The sequence below is a fragment of the Oncorhynchus nerka genome, linkage group LG21 (assembly GCF_034236695.1).
Source record: "Oncorhynchus nerka isolate Pitt River linkage group LG21, Oner_Uvic_2.0, whole genome shotgun sequence".
Classification (NCBI taxonomy): domain Eukaryota; kingdom Metazoa; phylum Chordata; class Actinopteri; order Salmoniformes; family Salmonidae; genus Oncorhynchus; species Oncorhynchus nerka.
The window spans coordinates 29,533,792-29,558,102 of NC_088416.1; the positions used below are offsets into that span (position 1 = coordinate 29,533,792).

Consider the following 24,311-nt stretch of genomic DNA (forward strand, 5'->3'; position numbering starts at 1 on the left):
TGATTTGTAAATCAAAGTGAAAGAAATTAACTTTAAAATGGCGAAACTATTATCCAAATGTTTTGTGACAAGTTATTTTGGAGCGAGCTAAGTAATTGCGTTTATTTCATTAAGACGTATACATTTACATTTAAGTCATTTAGCAGACGCTCTTATCCAGAGCGACTTACAAATTGGTGCATTCACCTTATGACATCCAGTGGAACAGTAGTGCATCTAAATCTTTTAAGAGGGGGGGTGAGAGGGATTACTTTATCCTATCCTAGGTATTCCTTAAAGAGGTGGGGTTTCAGGTGTCTCCGGAAGGTGGTGATTGACTCCGCTGTCCTGGCGTCGTGAGGGAGTTTGTTCCACCATTGGGGGGCCAGAGCAGCGAACAGTTTTGACTGGGCTGAGCGGGAACTGTACTTCCTCAGTGGTAGGGAGGCGAGCAGGCCAGAGGTGGATGAACGCAGTGCCCTTGTTTGGGTGTAGGGCCTGATCAGAGCCTGGAGGTACTGAGGTGCCGTTCCCCTCACAGCTCCGTAGGCAAGCACCATGGTCTTGTAGCGGATGCGAGCTTCAACTGGAAGCCAGTGGAGAGAGCGGAGGAGCGGGGTGACGTGAGAGAACTTGGGAAGGTTGAACACCAGACGGGCTGCGGCGTTCTGGATGAGTTGTAGGGGTTTAATGGCACAGGCAGGGAGCCCAGCCAACAGCGAGTTGCAGTAATCCAGCCGGGAGATGACGAGTGCCTGGATTAGGACCTGCGCCGCTTCCTGTGTGAGGCAGGGTCGTACTCTGCGGATGTTGTAGAGCATGAACCTACAGGAACGGGCCACCGCCTTGATGTTAGTTGAGAACGACAGGGTGTTGTCCAGGATCACGCCAAGGTGTTCTTAGCGCTCTGGGAGGAGGACACAATGGAGTTGTCAACCGTGATGGCGAGATCATGGAACGGGCAGTCCTTCCCCGGGAGGAAGAGCAGCTCCGTCTTGCCGAGGTTCAGCTTGAGGTGGTGATCCGTCATCCACACTGATATGTCTGCCAGACATGCAGAGATGCGATTCGCCACCTGATCATCAGAAGGGGGAAAGGAGAAGATTAATTGTGTGTCGTCTGCATAGCAATGATAGGAGAGACCATGTGAGGTTATGACAGAGCCAAGTGACTTGGTGTATAGCGAGAATAGGAGAGGGCCTAGAACAGAGCCCTGGGGGACACCAGTGGTGAGAGCACGTGGTGTGGAGACGGATTCTCGCCACGCCACCTGGTAGGAGCGACCTGTCAGGTAGGACGCAATCCAAGCGTGGGCCGCGCCGGAGATGCCCAACTCGGAGAGGGTGGAGAGGAGGATCTGATGGTTCACAGTATCGAAGGCAGCCGATAGGTCTAGAAGGATGAGAGCAGAGGAGAGAGAGTTAGCTTTAGCAGTGCGGAGAGCCTCCGTGATACAGAGAAGAGCAGTCTCAGTTGAATTCTCAGTCAAAACTGTTCGCTGCTCTGGATGTCTTAAGGTGAACGCACCAATTTGTAAGTCGCTCTGGATAAGAGCGTCTGCTAAATGACTTAAATGTAATGTAATGTAAATGAATGACTAGTCTTGAAACCTGACTGATTTGGATCAAGAAGGTCATTCTGAGAGAGATAGCGGGAGAGCTGGCCAAGGACGGCACGTTCAAGAGTTTTGGAGAGAAAAGAAAGAAGGGATACTGGTCTGTAGTTGTTGACATCGGAGGGATCGAGTGTAGGTTTTTTCAGAAGGGGTGCAACTATGTATTTACAATCAAAATATGTAATATTATTCGAATGAAAACAAAGCTACTGAATGAATAAACTTCATACTACCTGGTAAATTCTTCATACACAAATATTAGAAATTTGGGTTTGGACAACAATGCAAGACCGACCAGCTTGCATATACGAGTTCCATCATGGGAAAGTGGCGATGAAGCTACTGCGCCTGCGTGAAAGCAGGAACGGTGGAGGAGTTTCACTGTTTTGCTACTGTAAAATCTTTGGGTAGTGAATCGCTAGGAGAGATACAGGGGAAGAACGGAGCCGAATTGACGAGCGTTCCCCGATAATGCTATTTTAAAATGATAGTGACTGAATAAAGTTTTTTTTACATGAGATGGACAATTAGTACAGACAAAAGTTTATTTGCCTAGGCTTTGAAGAGTTTGCGAGCAGCTACCTAACTAGCTATGCTAACGTTAGCTAGCGAGCTAGATACAACTGTAAACATGGTTTAAATTGGTTGCTCACTTGACGTTATATTGCAGTAATTTTAGAGTATGAATTATGTTATGAATGTGTGTCTGTCGTAGCCAATACCGTATTTAGGATACATTTATGCTTGGATTCAAACAGCCGCAGTGTGTACACAAATCAAACAACTGCAGCAGAGGCAGGTAAGCCACCGCTCCTGGTGTGTTTTTGTGTTCAGAATGGATGGAAAGAAACTGTTTCCAAACGAACGACGAATGTAGCTTTCGCTTTGATGACACAGCTGTAATTTCAGCTCCTGTTTTCACTTTGTTGTACAATGACAATTTTCAAAATGAAACCATCCATAAAGAGGTTTTGGTTGCCTTTCTTTCTCATATGGAAATGGGCAGCTGCTATTGTTTTAATGTTTTTTATTGAAGTCTTTGCATGGAAATTATGTTGTTGTTCATTTATTTTCAGTACAACGCTCTATATTCTCCTTAGTATGTTATGCCTTTAGTATATCTGGAGAGGAAAACTGCAGAAATGTATCTCGTTTTATTTTGGCATCAATGTCAAAAAGCCTATGTTGCATGACTGATAGGATTTAGGTCAAAGTACAATAGATGGTATGAAATACACCCTCCGGCTCAGTCAGCAGGGATTGATGGAGTCTCCCCTGTCGTGTCTATATGAATTATGTGGTCTTTGAACCAAACGAAATGCACCAGACATGGCTCTCAATTACAACTGAACAGCAGTATACCTTCAAATCAAATTTTATTTGTCACATACACATGGTTAGCAGATGTTAATGCGAGTGTAGCGAAATGCTTGTGCTTCTAGTTCCGACAATGCAGTGATAACCAACAAGTAATCTAACTAACAATTCTAAAACTACTGTCTTATACACAGTGTAAGGGGATAAAGAATATGTACATAAGGATATATGAGTGAGTGATGGTACAGAGCAGCATACAGTAGATGGTATCGAGTACAGTATATACATATGAGATGAGTATGTAGACAAAGTAAACAAAGTGGCATAGTTAAAGTGGCTAGTGATACATGTATTACATAAGGATGCAGTCGATGATGTAGAGTACAGTATATACGTATGCATATGAGATGAATAATGTAGGGTAAGTAACATTATATAAGGTAGCATTGTTTAAAGTGGCTAGTGATATATTTACATCATTTCCCATCAATTCCCATTATTAAAGTGGCTGGAGTTGGGTCAGTGTCAATGACAGTGTGTTGGCAGCAGCCACTCAATGGTGGCTGTTTAACAGTCTGATAGCCTTGAGATAGAAGCTGTTTTTCAGTCTCTCAGTCCCAGCTTTGATGCACCTGTACTGACCTCGCCTTCTGGATGATAGCGGGGTGAACAGGCAGTGGTTCGGGTGGTTGATGTCCTTGATGATCTTTATGGCCTTCCTGTAACATCGGGTGGTGTAGGTGTCCTGGAGGGCAGGTAGTTTGCCCCGGTGATGCGTTGTGCAGACCTCACTACCCTCTGGAGAGCCTTACGGTTGAGGGCGGAGCAGTTGCCGTACCAGGCGGTGATACAGCCCGCCAGGATGCTCTCGATTGTGCATCTGTAGAAGTTTGTGAGTGCTTTTGGTGACAAGCCGAATTTCTTCAGCCTCCTGAGGTTGAAGAGGCGCTGCTGCGCCTTCTTCACGACGCTGTCAGTGTGAGTGGACCAATTCAGTTTGTCTGTGATGTGTATGCCGAGGAACTTAAAACTTGCTACCCTCTCCACTACTGTTCCATCGATGTGGATAGGGGTGTTCCCTCTGCTGTTTCCTGAAGTCCACAATCATCTCCTTAGTTTTGTTGACGTTGAGTGTGAGGTTATTTTCCTGACACCACACTCCGAGGGCCCTCACCTCCTCCCTGTAGGCCGTCTCGTCGTTGTTGGTAATCAAGCCTACCACTGTTGTGTCGTCCGCAAACTTGATGATTGAGTTGGAAGCGTGCGTGGCCACGCAGTCGTGGGTGAACAGGGAGTACAGGAGAGGGCTCAGAACGCACCCTTGTGGGGCCCCGTGTTGAGGATCAGCGGGGAGGAGATGTTGTTGCCTACCCTCACCACCTGGGGGCGGCCCGTCAGGAAGTCCAGTACCCAGTTGCACAGGGCGGGGTCGAGACCCAGGGTCTCGAGCTTGATGACGAGCTTGGAGGGTACTATGGTGTTGAATGCCGAGCTGTAGTCGATGAACAGCATTCTCACATAGGTATTCCTCTTGTCCAGGTGGGTTAGGGCAGTGTGCAGTGTGGTTGAGATTGCATCGTCTGTGGACCTATTTGGGCGGTAAGCAAATTGGAGTGGGTCTAGGGTGTCAGGTAGGGTGGAGGTGATATGGTCCTTGACTAGTCTCTCAAAGCACTTCATGATGACGGAAGTGAGTGCTACGGGCGGTAGTCGTTTAGCTCAGTTACCTTAGCTTTCTTGGGAACAGGAACAATGGTGGCCCTCTTGAAGCATGTGGGAACAGCAGACTGGTATAGGGATTGATTGAATATGTCCGTAAACACACCGGCCAGCTGGTCTGCGCATGCTCTGAGGGCGCGGCTGGGGATGCCGTCTGGGCCTGCAGCCTTGCGAGGGTTAACACGTTTAAATGTCTTACTCACCTCGGCTGCAGTGAAGGAGAGACCGCATGTTTTCGTTGCAGGCCGTGTCAGTGGCACTGTATTGTCCTCAAAGCGGGCAAAAAGTTATTTAGTCTGCCTGGGAGCAAGACATCCTGGTCCGTGACTGGGCTGGGTTTCTTCTTGTAGTCCGTGATTGACTGTAGACCCTGCCACATGCCTCTTGTGTCTGAGCCGTTGAATTGAGATTCTACTTTGTCTCTGTACTGACGCTTAGCTTGTTTAATAGCCTTGCGGAGGGAATAGCTGCACTGTTTGTATTCGGTCATGTTGCCAGACACCTTGCCCTGATTAAAAGCAGTGGTTCGCGCTTTCAGTTTCACGCGAATGCTGCTATCAATCCACGGTTTCTGGTTAGGGAATGTTTTTATCGTTGCTATGGGAACGACATCTTCAACGCACGTTCTAATGAACTCGCACACCGAATCAGCGTATTCGTCAATATTTTTATCTGACGCAATACGAAACATGTCCCAGTCCACGTGATGGAAGCAGTCTTGGAGTGTGGAGTCAGCTTGGTCTGACCAGCGTTGGACAGATCTCAGCGTGGGAGCCTCTTGTTTTAGTTTCTGCCTGTAGGCAGGGATCAGCAAAATGGAGTCGTGGTCAGCTTTTCCGAAAGGGGGGCGGGGCAGGGCCTTATATGCGTCGCGGAAGTTAGAGTAACAATGATCCAAGGTTTTACCACCCCTGGTTGCGCAATCGATATGCTGATAAAATTTAGGGAGTCTTGTTTTCAGATTAGCTTTGTTAAAATCCCCAGCTACAATGAATGCAGCCTCCGGATAAATGGTTTCCAGTTTGCAAAGAGTTAAATAAAGTTCGTTCAGAGCCATCGATGTGTCTGCTTGGGGGGATATATACGGCTGTGATTATAATCGAAGAGAATTCTCTTGGAAGATAATGCGGTCTACATTTGATTGTGAGGAATTCTAAATCAGGTGAACAGAAGGATTTGAGTTCCTGTATGTTTCCTTCATCACACCATGTCTCGTTAGTCATGAGGCATACGCCCCCGCCGCTCTTCTTACCAGAAAGATGTTTGTTTCTGTCGGCGCGATGCGTGGAGAAACCCGTTGGCTGCACCGCATCGGATAGCGTCTTCCCAGTAAGCCATGTTTCCGTGAAGCAGAGAACATTGCAGTCTCTGATGTCCCTCTGGAATGCTACCCTTGCTCGGATTTCATCAACCTTGTTGTCAAGAGACTGGACATTGGCAAGAAGAATGCTGGGGAGTGGTGCGCGATGTGCCCTTGTCCGGAGTCTGACCAGAAGACCGCTACGTTTCCCTCTTTTTCGGAGTCGTTTTCTTGGGTCGCTGCAATATAACATGTTTTCTGTTTTTAGAAGCCATCAATATTGACCAATACTTTCATTCTTTACTACTGTCTCAACCCTTTCCCTTTTTCTTGAATAATTAAGCATTTGTGTCATGGGAAAATCGCATTATAAGCCTAATAGGCATTCATTCTCTAGGCCTATACAGAATAGGCCTTCATATTGCTGATATTCAACCTCAATAGTCATCAGTCAATAGTCTATGCTTATCACAAACCAATAGTTACTTGAGAAACCCAACTTAAGGGAATTGAGTGTGACATTCAAATGTAACTGTCCCCTCAAAATTAAAGCATAAAGCAGGCTTCGTCCAGCAGCGTGAGTCACCCATGGCCACGGCCTGTCTATATTTAGCCATGCATATTAATTGAATCCCCATTTTTAAATTAGTAGTTTTATTCTGAATGATTAGGTTATTGCCATCATTGGACTCTAGACTGATGTGTCTAGCAATCACATTACCTAGTGAGCATCACTAATGCCAGGATTGAGTACAAGGATGTGGAGTATCTACTGTCCATCTTTCTAATGGTCACTTAGCCTACAGTTTCCCATTAGAAAACTGATATCTGGCTACTCTGCAATACAGACCTAATGAGCAATAGGGGTCTGTTACCTTGCTGACTTTGAGAATTGATCATGTGCTGCTGACGGCTAAAAGACTCAAACCAACATCATAAATGTTCACGATTCTTCTGTCATTCAATAAATTCCTCTCATTAGCTATATGTCCCACTGGCACTGATATACCCAGTCTGTCCTTCAGTGTGCTCCATATAGATTTATTTGGTGTATTTGTGGCTCTCCAATGCTCGCCCCTGCTCTCAAACCAGGAGGAGAAGGAGAATTTGGGTCAGTGGGCCCTCGGCCCATGTCACACCAATTCGCTCTGTCTGACTGATTCACTCTATCCCCGTGTTCTCTCTCTCAACTTCCAACTCCCTCTCCCTCGCTCAGCTCCTTCTGGTTCCCCCCTCTCTCCCTCGCTCAGCTCCTTCTGGTTCCCCCCTCTCTCCCTCACTCAGCTCCTTCTGGTTCCCCTCTCTCTCCCTCACTCAGCTCCTTCTGGTTTCCCTCTCTCTCTCTCCCTCATTCAGCTCCTTCTGGTTCCCCTCTCTCTCTCTCCCTCATTCAGCTCCTTCTGGTTCCCCTCTCTCTCTCTCCCTCACTCAGCTCCTTCTGGTTCCCCTCTCTCTCTCCCTCACTCGGCTCCTTCTGGTTCCCCTCTCTCTCTCCCTCACTCGGCTCCTTCTGGTTCCCCTCTCTCTCCCTCACTCGGCTCCTTCTGGTTCCCCTCTCTCTCTCCCTCACTCGGCTCCTTCTGGTTCCCCTCTCTCTCTCTCTCTCACTCGGGTCCTCCTGGTTCCCCTCTCTCTCTCCCTCACTCGGGTCCTTCTGGTTCCCCTCTCTCTCTCTCCCTCACCCGGGTCCTTCTGGTTCCCCTCTCTCTCTCTCCCTCACCCGGGTCCTTCTGGTTCCCCTCTCTCTCTCTCCCTCACTCGGCTCCTTCTGGTTCCCCTCTCTCTCTTCTCCCTCACTCGGCTCCTTCTGGTTCCCCTCTCTCTCTCTCCCTCACTCGGCTCCTTCTGGTTCCCCTCTCGCTCTCTCCCTCACTCGGCTCCTTCTGGTTCCCCTCTCGCTCTCTCCCTCACTCGGCTCCTTCTGGTTCCCCTCTCTCTCTCTTCCTCACTCAGCTCCTTCTGGTTCCCCCCTCTCTCCCTCACTCAGCTCCTTCTGGTTCCCCCCTCTCTCCCTCACTCAGCTGCTTCTGGTTCCCCTTTCTCTCCCTCACTCAGCTCCTTCTGGTCCCCCTCTTTCTCTCCTCTCCATATCTTATTTAGATTTTCTCTGTCCACTAGGATGTTAGTTTCAGCTTCAATTGTTCAATTTAATAAAGTAGTAGGTTTTTATTGGTATGCCCAGCTCCTCCTGGTTCCCCTTTCCCTCCCTCAGCTCCTTCTGGTTCCCCCCTCTCTCCCTCACTCAGCTCCTTCTGGTTCCCCTCGCTCAGCTGCTTCTGGTTCCCCTTTCTCTCACTCACTCAGCTCCTTCTGGTTCCCCTCTCTCTCCCTCACTCAGCTCCTTCTGGTTCCCCCCTCCCTCCCTCACTCAGCTCCTTATGGTTCCCCCCTCTCTCCCTCACTCAGCTTCTTCCGGTTCCCCCTCTCTCCCTCACTCAGTTTCTTCTGGTTCCCCCTCTCTCCCTCACTCAGCTTCTTCTGGTTCCCCCTCTTCTTCTGGTTCCCCTCACTCAGCTTCTTCTGGTTCCCCCTCTCTCCCTCACTCAGCTTCTTCTGGTTCCCCCTCTCTCTCTCCCTCACTCAGCTTCTTCTGGTTCCCCCTCTCTCTCTCCCTCACTCAGCTTCTTCTGGTTCCCCCTCTCTCTCTCCCTCACTCAGCTTCTTCTGGTTCCCCCCTCTCTCTCTCCCTCACTCAGCTTCTTCTGGTTCCCCCCTCTCTCTCTCTCCCTCACTCAGCTCCTTCTGGTTCCCCTCTCTCTCTCTCTCTCTCCCTCACTCAGCTCCTTCTGGTTCCCCTTTCTCTTCCTCACTCAGCTCCATCTGGTTCCCCTCTTTCTCTCTCCTCTCCATATCTCATTTAGATTTTCTCTGTCCACTAGGATGTTAGTTTCAGCTTCAATTGTTCAATTGAATAAAGTAGTAGGTTTTTATTGGTATGCCCGAGATAACCATCAATGTGTGATGTGTTCGATAACCTTGAAAGAAACTAAGGTTTTGTTCCCTTAGGAGGCACACTGTTCCTTAATGGAGCTCTACCTTTTCTACATATTTAGCTACTTCTGTTAATGTGTGATTGTGAATATCCGGAAGACCCAAAAACCCACCATTTCCCCCTGTTGTCTCCCTCCAGATGATGGAGGAGCTGTGGAGACGTGGCATGCCCCTGTCAGATCGAATGGAAAATGACCCCCCAGCCGATATGGCCCCAGGGTCCACGACCACAGCGGCCCCGTCGGGCTCCAATGCCTCCTGGGTGCCAGACACCCCCCTGGTGACCCCTGAGGAACCATACTTCCTCATGACCTCCACTGCCCAGACCGTGTCAGGGTTCTTTGTCTGGACAGCCCTGCTAATAACCTGCCACCAGGTAAGGGGCTAGTGAACTCTTTCTCACACATACATACTAGAGGTCGACCGATTAATCGGAATGGCCGGTATTTTTGGGCGGCATTTTTTTTTTACACCTTTTATTTCATCTTTATTTAACTTGGCAAGTCAGTTAAGAACACATTCTTATTTTCAATGATGGCCTAGGAACGGTGGGTTAACTGCCTCGTTCAGGGGCAGAACAACATATTTTCACCTTGTCAGCTCGGGGATCCAATCTTGCAACCTTACAGTTAACTAGTCCAACGCAATAACGACCTGCCTCTCTCTCGTTGCACTCCACAAGGAGATTGCCTGTTACGCAAATGCAGTAAGCCAAGGTAAGTTGATAGCTAGCATTAAACGTATCTTCATAATAAAAAAACAATCATAAAACAATCAATCATAATCACTAGTTAACTACACATGGTTGATGATATTACTACTATTATCTAGCGTGTCCTGTGTTGCATATAATCTGACTGAGCATACCAGTATCTAAGTATCTGACTGAGCAGTGGTAGGCAGAAGCAGGCGCGTAAACATTCATTCAAACAGCACTTTCGTGCGTTTTGCCAGCAGCTCTTCGTTGTGCTTCAAGCATTGCGCTGTATATGACTTCAAACCTATCAACTCCCGAGATGAGGCTGGTGTGACCGAAGTGAAATGGCTGGCTAGTTAGCGCGCGCTAATAGCGTTTCAAACTTCACTCGCTCTGAGCCCTGGGGTGGTTGTTTCCCTTGCTCTGCATGGGTAACTCTGCTTCGATGTGGTGGCTGTTGTCGTTGTGTTGCTGGTTCGAGCCCAGGGAGAGGAGAGGGACGGAAGCTATACTGTTACACTGGCAATACTAAAGTGCCTATAAGAACATCCAATAGTCAAAGGTTAATGAAATACAAATGGTATAGAGGGAAATAGTCCTATAATAACTAGAACCTTAAACTTCTTACCTGGGAATATTGAAGACTCCACCAGCTTTCATATGTTCTCATGTTCTGAGCAAGGAACTGAAACGTTAGCTTTCTTACATAGCGCATATTGCACTTTTACGTTCTTCTCCAACACTTTGTTTTTGCATTATTTAAACCAAATTGAACATGTTTCATTATCTACTTGAGGCTAAATTGATTTTATTGATGTATTATATTAAGTTAAAATAAGTGTTCATTCAGTATTGTTGTAATTGTCATTATTACAAATACATTTATTTTTAAATCTGATGATTAAACGGTATCGGCTTTTTTGGTCCTCCAATAATCAGTATCGGTATCGGCGTTGAAAAATCATAATCGGTCGACCTCCAATACATACACAAACACACACACGCTCCTGCATGCTGCATCTAACATATGCTTCAACTGTGTTCTCAAATCATATGTTAGTGTGGTCTCACTGCTGCATAAGATGGATGCCTAGTGCCTACAGTAGTAATCTCAGTATGAACAAATCAAATTGCAGATAGAAACTGCAGATGCATATCAAGGCATCCCTTCAGATTCCTCACGCCTGCCAAGTCCAGGTTGATTATGCACTCTGGAACACCTCAGGCTGTTCAGCCATGATAAAGTAGCTGTGGCATGTCTTCAAATATGTAGTCATGTTGCCTGCAGACCACTAACCTCCTTTAGGTTCGGAGCTACTGAAAGGCCCAGGTTAATGATTCCTCTCCATTGTGTGTTGCTGCTCACACAAAGGGTTAAAGATGAGCTGTCGCTCTGACAACAGGTGTACCTAGCTCTGCAGTGACATCAGAGAGCGGGGGCTGTTGCCTAGCAACAAAGCTGGGTACAGTGCTCTCTGTGTGCGAGCGCCCTACTGTTTGTTATTTTACCAAAGGTGTGTGTGGCCAGGCCAGGAAAGGTGATAGGTGTAGCTTTGTGTAAGTGGGAACCTAGGACAGGATGAATTAGACAAAAGGTACTGATGACAGAGCCTGCTCATCCAAATGGAAACACAACACAGCTCCACTCATCACACACACGCACAATGTCGACTGCTCTCCCCAGGATGTGGGCAGGACCATAAAGTCACAGTCACTGAGCCCTAGTGAAAACACATTGATTCCATGAGACACTTGTTTCAGCTAGCCCATTTTTAGCTAGCTCACGTTGACAGAGCTGTGGTCCCTCTCAGGGAGAAGGAAGTTGTTGAATATTCAAACACAATTACCCTCCTTTCAATCCATTGTCTATTTAACTGTCACGTTTATAGTTTTTAAATTGTTCTCCTACAATGAAGTACATTATAATCTAGCCATGTCCTTTAGGAGCTGAGATTAAATGATGCCCTCTTCACTCTGTACTTCTCTTTCTTGTCTATGTATCTTTCCCAATCTTTCTCCCTTTGACAGATTTACATGCACCTGCGCTACTACAGCTCTCCCAATGAGCAGAGGCACATAGTTCGCATCCTCTTCATCGTTCCCATCTACGCCTTTGACTCGTGGCTCAGCCTCCTCTTCTTCACTAACGAAGAGTACTACGTCTACTTTGACACGGTCCGCGACTGCTACGAAGGTGAGAACCTTCCCACCCTGTCAATGGTGTATGACTCTTACCTGAATAGAATGCCTTGAGAAACATAAAATACATACAAGTACATTTGTTTTAGAGAGAAGAGATACTGTGCTTGCAATTGGCATGGTGACTGGAGGAATTTCCACGACAGCCGTTGCCAGAGAGTTTAATGTTCATTTCTCTACCATAAGCCGTCTCCCACGTTGTTTTAGGGAATTTAGCAGTACGTCCAACCGGCCTCACAACCGCAGACCACATGTGTGTGGGCGAGCGGTTTGCTGATGTAAACAGAGTGCTCCATGGCAGAGGGGGTGTTATGGTATGGGCAGGCATAAGCTATGGACAACGAACCCAATTGCATTTTATCGATGGCAATTTGAATGTACAGAGACACCGTGACGAGATCCTGAGGCCCATTGTTTTAAAGGTATCTGTAACCAACAGTCATAGATTAGGGCCTAATTTAGTTCAGTTGACTGATTTCCTTAAATGAACTGTAACTCAGTAAAATCTTTGAAATTGTTGCATGTTGTGTTTATATTTTTGTTCTTTATACATTCAAATAGAGCTGTGATCGACATGGTTTGTGGTCTGTTGCTCATCCTGCTGGTCTATGGTTTGATGTTGCAATGGAAGAATGTATTTGCGCCAAGCACAGGTGCATTCCATTGTTTTCAGTACACTGGTAAGGCCGAAACCTTTCTGCTGTGCTACTACATGTTCTGTGTTTTTTAAAGCAATATCACACACGTACGTTCTACTCCATCGGAGATGCACAAGTACTCAACACATTTTTTTCAATGATTGTGTTTTTGCATGTGCACTTGTTTTGTGTCCCGTAGCAGGAGTTGGAAACAAAATAATTTCACAATCCTTTTGTTCTGAATAGAACCATTGTTTTTTTTCCGTTCCGTTCCACTTTTTCGACCTGCAAAATAAAGTTCTTAACCGGTTTGACCCCAAAAGATGACAGGTTTATATCGTTCCTTTCTGTTCCTTTTTAAACCTCTGAATAATATATATATATTTTTTACATCTAACTTTTTAGATTATTTTTTTTTTTTTACATTAAATTACTTCACCAAGTATGCAGTATGGATAGAGCAGCTTTCTATGGAACTGGCAAGCTATAGCTCAGTGAGTTGTTTACATGCGTGATGGAAAAGACAAGTGTAGGACACGAGGTGCAACTGTGGGTGGGTAGAGACTTGGCTAGAAGCGCTGAGCATCTTGTGATGACATGCATTATCTGAATTAGACCCACAGAATTATAACAACGGAGGAGCGGCTGGAGGAACTTTTTTTTCTTTGAACTTCAGAGTTGGCTTAGAGCTAGCTAACACGCTTGTGTCTACTGAGCGGCACCAGAATTAAAAACACGTCTTACCTTTTTGTAGTTAATAAATCCAACGTGAAATTTTATAACTATAGTATCCCTAACTAAAGTTTAAAAAAAAAAGTTGATCCATTCTTCTCTAATTAAAAAATCTTTCTCCCAAAATTCTGAATCACACTTGTAACGTCAGTAGACTACAGCGATGCTTTGGAGGGGAGGGGCAAGTTGTCTACATGCACACTGGCAAACATCTTCAGCTGGCAGGCAGTATGTGTGTGCCGACATGGCCATACTCATATTTGTATCCATAAATTGACAGTTGATAGTCGGATCGGATGATACTAGTGATCGGGAAAAACGTAGAGGTTTTAATATGCTTAGGTATTTTGCCAACATCTACTTATCTCCCTGCACGTTTATAGACCAAATAAGTTTCAGATTAGGAGCGGTGTGCCTGTGTGTCTTCAATTTGTAGCGGGCAGACAAGTTTGCTATCAATCGGAATGCACGTCAGCATTTTTTATTTTACATTTATTTAACCAGGTTAGCCAGTTGAGAACATGTTCTCATTTACAACTGCGACCTGGCCAAGATAAAGCAAAGCAGTGCGACAAAAACAACAAAGTTACACAAAAGTACAGTCAATAACACAATAGAAAAATCTATATACAGTGTGTGCAAATGCAGAAGATTAGGGAGGTAAGGCAATAAATAGGCCATAGGTGAAATAATTACAATTTAGCATTAACACTGGAGTGATAGATGTGCAGATGATGATGTGCAAATAGAGATACTGGGTTGCAAAAGAGCAAGATAAATAACAAAATGGGGATGAGGTAGTTGGGTGTGCTATTTACAGATTGGTTGTGTACAGGTACAGTGATCGGTAAGCTGCTCTGACAGCTGATGCTTAAAGTTAGAGAGGGAGATATAAGACTCCGTTTAATCTTTTTCCCTACCCTCGCCCCGCTTGTTAGATATTATGCACATTGATAGCTTGATACCAAACGCATTTGCCATTTGATTTATCATAGTAGCAGGCTAACAGGAGGCAGCAGCAGTCTGAATGATCAGACCGAAACAGAGAAGTGAAAGTGATCGGGTGAAATTATGAAGCAAGTGCACAGAGAAATACAGCTTCACTCTATCCAATCAGAGTAGCAGGATCAATGTACAGCCCATCCTTTTCTTTACACACAGGCAAACTGACCAGTTAAGTTATTTAGACCATGTAGCATCTGACTTGACTGACATGAGAAAGATAATTACAAAAAATACTCTGATCAAGTCGTTTCCAAAAAAATTGCCCATATCTGTTACTATACTCGTTTTGTCCGACTACTCGGCACACCTCTAGCAGGACGACACTGGAAGAAGTTTCTGATTGACAGAGGGAGGGCTTTGCATAGGCGCTTTGTTTTGTGGGACTTATTAAAAAAAATATATTAAAAATGAAATGCCCGGAATGTTATTAACCGGTCCCCATGCTTTTAAAGTAATGGTTCTGTTCCGGAGAAGAATAGATCACTTTCGTTCCTGGTTCTGATTTTGTTCCTAGAATAATGTAGTTATTTTACGGTTTTTAGTTCTGTTCTCTGAACCGGTTCCAGCCCCTGGTCCGTAGTATCGAGTGTGTGGGAATCTGTTCTGTCCCTAGTGACAGATGGCCTTTGCGATCTCTCTGCCTTTACAAGAGTGGCCATCTTTGTTCTCTTGTTGTTTCCAAGGCCTGCTGGGATTGCTGGGGAGGGGAAGCCTGTTCCCTAGCAACAGTATGCAAACGACTGAAGCCTTGAAGAGTTTTAGAAACCACTCACTTATGAACAGATAAATTGTCTGGCTGTTCTGTATCAGCCGGCTTTATCTCAACAGAAGTAACATCAACAGAAATTGTCATTAGCATTTTGTTACAGTGGTTACATAATACAGACGGGTGTGCCACTTGCTTACCGGACTCTGCCATCAAATTATTCCTGACAAACTCTATTGTACGTACAATGTACAACCCTATGTCTGTGGGGAAAAGGGGACCTCAGTGCGAAGGTGTGCTCAATGCATGAACGAGTGCTTTGCGCTGCACATTTTGTCTACCTTGTGTCAAAGAGAGTTCTGAGTCTACGATGTGTGAGAGAATGCTGTGTGTGTGTGTACTGTACGATGTGTGTGAGTGCTTGGAGCGCATGGATTGACGGCAGGGGAGCGGACAGCTCAGCCAGGCTGCACACAGTGGACTCTCCCTGCCAGCACACCGCACGGACAGCAGCTGTGGCCCCAGGGCTCCACACTGCTTAATATAGAGGGCCCCAGTGCTGTCAAAGTTACTCTCACACACACACACACACACACACACACAGATGTTGTGTATTTATACATGCATGCTTGCAAACATTCAAATAGCAGGAGTCAATACTGTAAGGATGCCACTGGGATTCCTATTATTGTCTGCTCAGACCTCTATGCAGCTATGTGTGAAAATACAATATACAAGGAAAGCAAATGGAATAGGCAGGGGTCCTTTATGGCTGGAGTTTCCCATGCCAGAAAAGAGACAGAACAGGAGAAAGAGCAGCAAAGCTTCAGGATTGATTCGTCCTGTAGTTGCTTCAACACCCTCAAATTAGCATGGCCTGAACACCTGGGACAGCAGCTGAAACCACATTCCCAGTCAATGACACCAATAACAGTGTTCATAGTCAAAGGAGAGACAGAGAGAAGTCCTAGTGCCTCTTCTGCCCCGATGAACTGGAAGTGATTCAGACTGATGAGAGGATTTTCTCTCAACTCTCCCGTCTGTCCCAAGGAGTCGGGACCCATAACTGCTCTGTTAATTTGAAACAATTTATTTAATTTCCAAATCAATTGAAATCTCTATGAACCATTCAAATCTCTTAGCTAAATCATTTATGCTAATGAATGGATTCAAATAAACAGGCGCGTATTAGATTATACCAGTACTGTACATGTGTTGTTAAATCGGATGGTAACGGAATAGTTTTGGACTAAAACATTCAGCTGGATGGATATCAATATTTGGTCATCTCTGGAAAACACGTTGTCTCACACACACACATACACACAGTGAGGGAGGGTAGCTTTGTGTGCACACAGGGGGACAGAGCGATGTTGATCCAAGCTAGAATGGAGGGCGGTTTAGCCAGAGGCCATTGGGGACAATGACTGTCTCATCTTGTTTTGCTTTCTGCACTGGCCCATGCACTGACACAGCACATCAGCATTCTGCTCGTGGGAAATAGGGACCAAGGCCTTAATACTGTAGAGAGGAACATGGCCAATGCCTCTAGATAGAACATGTTTACTTCGGTGTGTGTTAGTGTTCTTTCTCGTAAATGTTTCTGGGTTCTCAAGGGGAGGCCCAGAGTCCAAACAGACCAAATACACACAGACAGACAGATTGATTTTTGAATATGAAAGCTTAACCGAAAGACTGCTGTAGTTACATAGAGGCAACTACCCCCATATTTTCTCAACTCTCTGACACTGCTTACATGTGTTTTTGTGTGTTTCCTCTGTAGCGTTTGTGATCTACAACTTCCTCAGCCTGTGTTATGAGTACCTTGGAGGGGAGAGCGCCATCATGGCTGAGATCAGAGGAAAGCCCATTGAGTGAGTCTCTCTCTATTATCACTCTTTGTCCTCTCTTATAAAAAAAAATTAAAAGACAATTCATGTACAATCCAATAATGTCATTCAAACATCCCACAACTGCAGAATAGTAATGTGTATCAATACTTTATTGTATGGTTTGAACCTCTTCATGCCATTTGGATCTTGAGATCACAGACTACCAAATGCTTGTGTCTTGGCTGTCTACAGGTCCAGCTGTGTGTACGGCACCTGCTGTCTCTGGGGAAGGACTTACTCCATTGGGTTCCTCCGATTCTGCAAACAGGTATAGTGAAAGCCTTCTTCTCACACATTATTTGTGAGAAACCCTTACATATGAACACAGAGTTGTTACAGCATTACATATTCTCTCTCTCTCAGGCCACTCTACAGTTCTGTGTGGTGAAGCCTCTGATGGCCATGATCACAGTCATCCTGCAGGCCTTTGGGAAGTACAGAGATGGAGACTTCAAGTACGTAGGGCTATGGGACATTCATTCTACTCTATACTATATCAGAGTATTTGCTTAACCTGTGTTGACCTCAAAGTTAATTGTTTCAAAAGCCACAGAGGATTCATGTTTGTCTATAATATCTTTACTTGTCTGTACTTTTCTGCATGAACAGTTTAAATGTTATTTGTTCGTTCTCACAGATGTTTTTAACATTTGCACTATTCTGGCTGTAAATCTGTTTTCATCGAAATGTCAGGGTTGTAGTTGTCAAGCATCTCAGAGTAGGAATTATATTACTTAATCTCTAAGACAAGACTGTGCTAAGACATTCCTATGTGTTGACACTGTTCTGATGGCTGGCTGTGCCTCTCTCTCTCTCTCCAGTGTGGCCAGTGGGTACCTGTATGTGACCATCATCTATAACTTCTCTGTCAGCCTGTCTCTCTACGCCCTCTTCCTCTTCTACTTCGCCACCCGCAACCTGCTGGTCCCCTACAGCCCCATGCTCAAGTTCCTCATGGTCAAGTCTGTCATCTTCCTCTCTTTCTGGCAGGGTAAGGAAACGTCTCGATCGACACACACACGCAATGTATCATAGATAATGCTGCATCCAAGTGTGCTGACCCTCTCTTCCAGATAATACACACAATGTGATTTGACAGTACTCTGATCCTCCTTCCTCGATTTCTCTCTCCCTTTCTCTCTGGGGGATAAGGTATGCTGCTGGCCATCCTGGAGAAGTGTGGAGCCATCCCTAAAATCAACTCTCCCGAAGTGTCAGTTGGGGAGGGCACGGTCGCCGCCGGCTACCAGAACTTTATCATCTGCATTGAGATGTTCTTTGCCGCTGTGGCCCTGCGCCACGCCTTCACCTACAAGGTCTACATGGACAAGAGGCTGGACTCCTACGGTAAGGATACAGAGGGAGGAACTATCCATGCAGTTTAGAGAGAACTGTTTAAGTAAAAAGAAATCAAGTCATCACTAGCATATTAGTGTGTCCCATTGCTTATGTTTCTGGAACTGTGTTCAGTGAGGATTCAGAACACTGGTTCTCCATGGTTGCTTTTCAAGTCTATTTCAGTTACTTTGTTCCACTGACTTGCTCTGTCTGTCTCTAAATGTTTCATCCTCTCTTTTATTCTCCCTCTCTCTCCTCTCCCTTGGTTTTTTACTCAATTTTTATTTTGTTGAATCCCTTTTTCTCCTCACATTTATCTTCCCTCTCTTCATTATTCTCCTGTTCTGTTATCTCGCCCTTCTCTTTTTTTATTGTTCAATATTCATCCTTTTATATTTTCTTATGTCCCTCTCTCTCTTTACCTGTCTCTCTCTGTGCTGCACTATAAGGGTCCTTTCCTATTTTTGGACAGTACGGTAGGTCTACCACTAGCTCAGCTGTGTTTGGCTTCTCACTGCCACAGTACTTTCTGGTTGACTCCATTTCTGTGATGTGCTCATATTGTTATTCTATTATTTTTTTAACTGTTTCTGAGATATAGAGCTTAATTTTGTACAAACAATTTATTTTGAGCCTCCTCCGTGCTGTCATACATCTGTATTGCCATTATTGTACAGTATGTGCTGCTTTTATCAATGTATTATTTTGTGGTGTGTATGAGTTCTCCCCTTGCAATGCAGTAGGAGCTCCACTGGCTGTTTCTGTCTGTTTGGTTCAGTAGTATTATGTGATCCTCCACTTTGTTTACTCATGGCATTCAGGTTGTTCACTGTAGGGTTCCACTCTTCCTTCCATTATCCCTCTTTGTTTACTCATGGCATTCAGGTTGTTCACTGTAGGGTTCCACTCTTCCTTCCATTATCCCTCTTTGTTTACTCATGGCATTCAGGTTTGTTCACTGTAGGGTTCCACTCTTCCTTCCATTATCCCTCTTTGTTTACTCATGGCATTCAGGTTGTTCACTGTAGGGTTCCACTCTTCCTTCCATTATCCCTCTTTGTTTACTCATGGCATTCAGGTTTGTTCACTGTAGGGTTCCACTCTTCCTTCCATTATCCCTCTTTGTTTACTCATGGCATTCAGGTTTGTTCACTGTAGGGTTCCACTCTTCCTTCCATTATCCCTCTTTGTTTACTCATGGCATTCAGGTTTGTTCACTGTAGGGTTCCACTGTTCCTTCCATTATCCCTCTTTGTTTACTCATGGCATTCAGGTTGCTCACTGTAGGGTTCCACTGTTCCTTCCATTATCCCTCATCCTCCTTTTATTTCCATCCTCTCCCGGCAGGTCGCTGCGCCCCAATGAAGAGCATCTCCAGCAGTCTGAAGGAGACCATGAACCCCGGAGACATGGTGCAAGACGCCATCCACAACTTCTCCCCGGCCTACCAGCAGTACACACAGCAGTCCACCCTTGAGCAGCGCGGAGGGGCGCCGGTGTCCCGCAGCCACAGCAACCTCAGCACCCGCGACAATGAGAAGACCCTGCTGCTCAGCTCCGACGATGAGTTCTGAGCCCCCCTACACACCGACCGGTGGTACTACTGGGAGGTGGAGACGGGAGGGGCTTTATGGACTCTACTATAGTGCCGTATGAAATCGACAGGCTTGAGTCCTTTGGCTGATCCACTTCATTGCGTACATGAACATAGTACTCATATTCCTCAGTCTATATTGACAATACAAGCAACCTACTACATAGGGGTCCATTGCCACATACCCCTGCCAATATGGATCAATACAGATACACACACTCGTGCATAGACCATTCCCAGGTGTCTTCAGGCTGTGTTTTAACACTACAAAAGGCCTACCACACAGAAAAACACTCACCAACCTGCATGCCATTGACATGAGTACCATTGAAATATTGTCAATTATACAGCATCCCCCTCACCCTCCTGCCAGCTCTGCCTCTTGCTGAAATGTTGCCAAATAGAGGGAGATCCCGCTTGGTCAGCAGGACCCTCTCTAATTTAGATTTCAGAGTGACTTGGATAAGACACTAAGGGATCCCGAAATCACTGTATATTTTGATGTTTATTGACCTTGATGGTATTCTTCTCATTTAAACAAATCTATTATGAAGGGAGGTTATTATTATATGATGTGTGTGTGTTGGCATGAACAGGAAGGTACAGTGAGGATAATATAATTGGGGGTCATTTGGGGTGTCTCCCGGAATGTTATGGTTGTTGTTGACAACGTATTGAGGGAACAGCTGTTGACAGGTTTGGTGCGGATTTCAGATTAAAGAGGAACGGGCTTCTTAGCAGAGCTGGACCCGGCCGCAGCAGACAGGATTAGAATCCTGTAATTGGGGCATTATGTGTGGCACAGATCAGGCATGTTTTACCATTACGTTGGTCTAATGGTCATATCGCGCCAAACTGCGCATGTGCAGAACGTCTAATTAAAGGATGTCTTTTGATAGTTTTTTGGACAAAAATGAAAACTTGTCAGTTTGTCACTTTCACGAGGTTGGAGTAATAAATAACATGTTCAACTACTTAAGACATTGGCTCAAATCTAGGGTTGTATCTTTAGATTGAGAAAATAAACAACTAATTTCACTGTTCTCATCTCAAACCTCAGCCTGGTCTGTTTCGCAGGTGTTCCTGGAAGACTTCAATGTTGCACCTCTGGATTTAGAAACTCGGTGAAGTTGTCAAGGATATGGGGACCATGCCATTTTTCCCCCTGGTGGCAAGAGGCAGAGAGATTTCCAGCCCAGCCTCTGGGAGGAGCCTGTTGAGCAGAAATAGTTTCTTTGAATACATAGGCATGGCTTGGCTATCTTCAGCATTAATATACATCAGTTATGCCTGAATATACCTGCTTTCTTCATCATGGCTGTTTTCTTGTCTTGTTAGGGTTGCTATGTTGCTGCTCTGTGTCACTAGCCTCCTCATTGATTTTCTTCCTTTGAGTTTTTTTTGCTGAAGACAACACACAAACAGATAATTTTGAAACATTTTACTCATAAACCCCCCCCAAAAAACTTTTTTTTTTCTCCAAAACTGCAGTTTTACAAAAAATGTAAATAGGAACACTACCCATATTTGAATACCTGAGTGAAGTGTTTTTCTACAGCGGGGGTTCTTAAACGTTTATCTTGAAACCCAAATTAGACATTTTACCGTCCTCTTGTGACTCAAATCTTCCTCTAACGACCCAAATTAAGAAGAAATGGTGTGTTATTGTAGATGTATTCTCATAACTCGCGACCCACCTCTCACATGCCCAGGGTCCACTTCGTGATAAAAAACCCTGGTCTACAGGGTCCAATAAATACAGTACCAGTCAAAAGTTTGGACACCTACTCATTCCAGGGTTTTTCTTTATTTGTACTATTTTCTACATTGTAGAATAATAGTGAAGACATCAAAACTATGAAATAACACATATGGAATCATGTAGTTACCAAAAAAAAGTTTAACAAATCAAAATATAGCCACCCTTTGCCATGACAGCTTTGCACACTTGGCATTCTCTCAACCAGCTTCATGAGATAGTCACCTGGAATGCATCATTTATATTTTATATTTCTCAAAGTAGCCACCTTTTGCCTCGATGACAGCTTTGCACACTCTTGGCATTCTCTCAACCAGCTTCACCTGGAATGCTTGAAGAATTTCCCACATATGCTGAGCACTTGGCTGCTTTTCCTTCAGTTTGCGGTCCAACTCATCCCAAACTATCTCAATTGGTTTGAGGTCGGGTGATAGTCCCACTAAGTGCAAACCAGATGGGATGGCGTATCGCTGTGGTAGCCATGCTGGTTAAGTGTGCCTTGAATTCTAAATAAATCACTGACAGTGTCACCAGCAAAGCACCCCCACACCTTCTCCATGCGTCACGGTTGGAACCACACATACGGAGATCAATCCATTCACCTGCTCTGCGTCTCACAAATGAAAATCAAATTTATTTTTATAGCCCTTCGTACATCAGCTGATATCTCAAAGTGCTGTACAGAAACCCAGCCTAAAACCCCAAACAGCAAGCAATGCAGGTGTAGAAGCACGGTGGCTAGGAAAAACTCCCTAGAAAGGCCAAAACCTAGGAAGAAACCTAGAGAGGAACCAGGCTATGTGGGGTGGCCAGTCCTCTTCTGGCTGTGCCGGGTGGAGATTATAACAGAACATGGCCAAGATGTTCAAATGTTCATAAATGACCAGCATGGTCAAATAATAACAAGGCAGAACAGTTGAAACTGGAGCAGCAGCACGGCCAGGTGGACTGGGGACAGCAAGGAGTCATCATGTCAGGTAGTCCTGAGGCATGGTCCTCCGAGAGAGAGAATTAGAGAGAGCACACTTAAATTCACACAGGACACCGAATAGGACAGGAGAAGTACTCCAGATATAACAAACTGACCCTAGCCCCCCGACACAAACTACTGCAGCATAAATACTGGAGGCTGAGGCAGGAGGGGTCAGGAGACACTGTGGCCCCATCCGAGGACACGTCGGTTGGAACCAAAAAATCTCCAATTTGGAGTCAGAGCCAAAGTACAGATTTCCACCAGTCTAATGTCGTGTTTCTTGGCCCAAGCAAGTCTTATTATTTGTGTCCTTTAGTAGTGGTTTCTTTGCAACAAATCGACCATGAAGTCCTAATTCACACAGTCTCCTCTGAACAGTTGATTTTCATGTGTCTGTAACATTTATTTGGGCTGGTAACTCCAATGAACTTATCTTCTACAGCAGAGTTAACTCTTGGTTTTCCTTTCCTGTGGCAGTTCTCATGAGAGGTTTTTGCGACTGCACTTGAAGAAACTTTCAAAGTTCTTGAAATTTTCCGGATTGACTGACCTTCATGTCTTAAAGTAATGATGGACTGTCGTTTCTCTTTGCTTATTCAAGCTATTCTTGCCATAATATGGACTTGGTATTTTACCAAACATATTCTGTATACCACCCATACCTTGTCACAACACAACTGATTGGATCAAACTCATTAAAGAAGGAAATAAAATTACAAATTAACAAGGCACACCTGTTAATTGAAATGCATTCCAGGTGACTACCTCATGAAGCTGGTTGAGAGAATGCCAAGAGTGTGCAAAGCTGTCAAGGCAAAGGGTGGCTATATTTTGATTTGTTTAACAGTTTTTTGGTTACTACATGATTCCGTATGTGTTATTTCATTAGTTTTGATGTCTACGCTATTATTACACAATGTAGAAAATAGTAAAAAGTAATGATAAACCCTGGAATGAGTAGGTGTGTTCAAACTTGACTGGTACTGTATATTTCATAGGTTTGAATGTTAAGTATAGGCTACATACACTTAAGTGATTGTTTTAATGATGTGCCCTATGCTGTGTCTTTTGATTAAAATGAATATATTATTCCTGAAAAGACAGGATATTGTATATAAAGTTGAACTAGATAATGGAATATGTTTATTGGTGGGTATAATTAATGATAAAGCACAGAATGCTTACTTCTGTATCGTCTTTGCTCCATATTCCTTATATTTTGTTTCATACTTTTGTGTTCATTTGTATATTGGTATTATTCTGCTTTAAAGATTCTGATGCAATGTTTTGTCTTTGTGGCATTTAAACAACTGCAGAATAAAAAGACAGATCAAATTGAATATTTTAATTTGGTAATTTAGTGTGTGTTGAGTGAGAGGAGAGTCAGTGGGATTGATTGATATTGCATTTGTTCATTTTTAGGTTGGCTGCATAAAAAGCTTAAAGTACCACTTTTTGGAGCTGGTCACTTCCTTATACAGAGAAGTTACAGTCTTCTGGTTCAGAGATGTATGATGCTACCAGGCAATATAGTTGTTCTGTTTAGACGCCAAGTTGTCATGTGCACAAGTACAGTGAAATGCCTTTCTTGCCAGATCTAAACCCAACAATGCAGTAATCAGTATCAATGTAGTACTAAATATAACAGGGTAGAACAAAAACATGAGAAATAGAAATAAGAACACGAGAAAGTAAGAAACTATATACAGGGTCAGTGCCAATACCATATTTACAATATACAGGGATACTGTAGTGATAGAGGTAGATATTGTATGCACAGGGATACCGTGACTAGGCATCAGTATGTATGATAAACAGAGTAGCAGCAGCGTAAATGAAGAGAGTTAGTATAAAAGT

General features: G+C 44.6%; 1 protein-coding gene across 2 annotated transcripts; it reads left to right on the forward strand.

Moving 5' to 3' along the window:
* The first annotated feature begins 1,950 nt into the window (after positions 1–1,950).
* LOC115110429 (transmembrane protein 184B) lies at positions 1,951–23,794 on the forward strand. Of its 2 annotated transcripts, XM_029636082.2 has the most exons (9): positions 1,951–2,393; positions 9,061–9,297; positions 11,647–11,812; positions 16,682–16,772; positions 16,983–17,058; positions 17,154–17,245; positions 17,612–17,781; positions 17,943–18,137; positions 19,476–23,794. In XM_029636082.2, the coding sequence occupies exons 2-9, from the start codon at positions 9,061–9,063 to the stop codon at positions 19,700–19,702; spliced, it is 1,254 nt and encodes a 417-aa protein (XP_029491942.1). In that variant the 5' UTR covers positions 1,951–2,393; the 3' UTR covers positions 19,703–23,794. The 2 variants fall into 2 exon arrangements, with proteins under 2 accessions (XP_029491942.1, XP_064862615.1); XM_065006543.1 differs by lacking the exons at positions 1,951–2,393; positions 9,061–9,297 and adding an exon at positions 9,561–9,637.
* Positions 23,795–24,311: the final 517 nt, after the last annotated feature.

Excerpts from the sequence above, each read along its gene's own strand:
- LOC115110429 (XM_029636082.2), top strand. The coding sequence starts at position 9,061 with ATGATGGAGGAGCTGTGGAGACGTGGCATGCCCCTGTCAGATCGAATG. Across the intron at positions 11,813-16,681 it reads GGTCCGCGACTGCTACGAAG|CGTTTGTGATCTACAACTTC; the intron begins GTGAGAACCTTC and ends TTTCCTCTGTAG. Across the intron at positions 17,059-17,153 it reads TCCTCCGATTCTGCAAACAG|GCCACTCTACAGTTCTGTGT; the intron begins GTATAGTGAAAG and ends TCTCTCTCTCAG.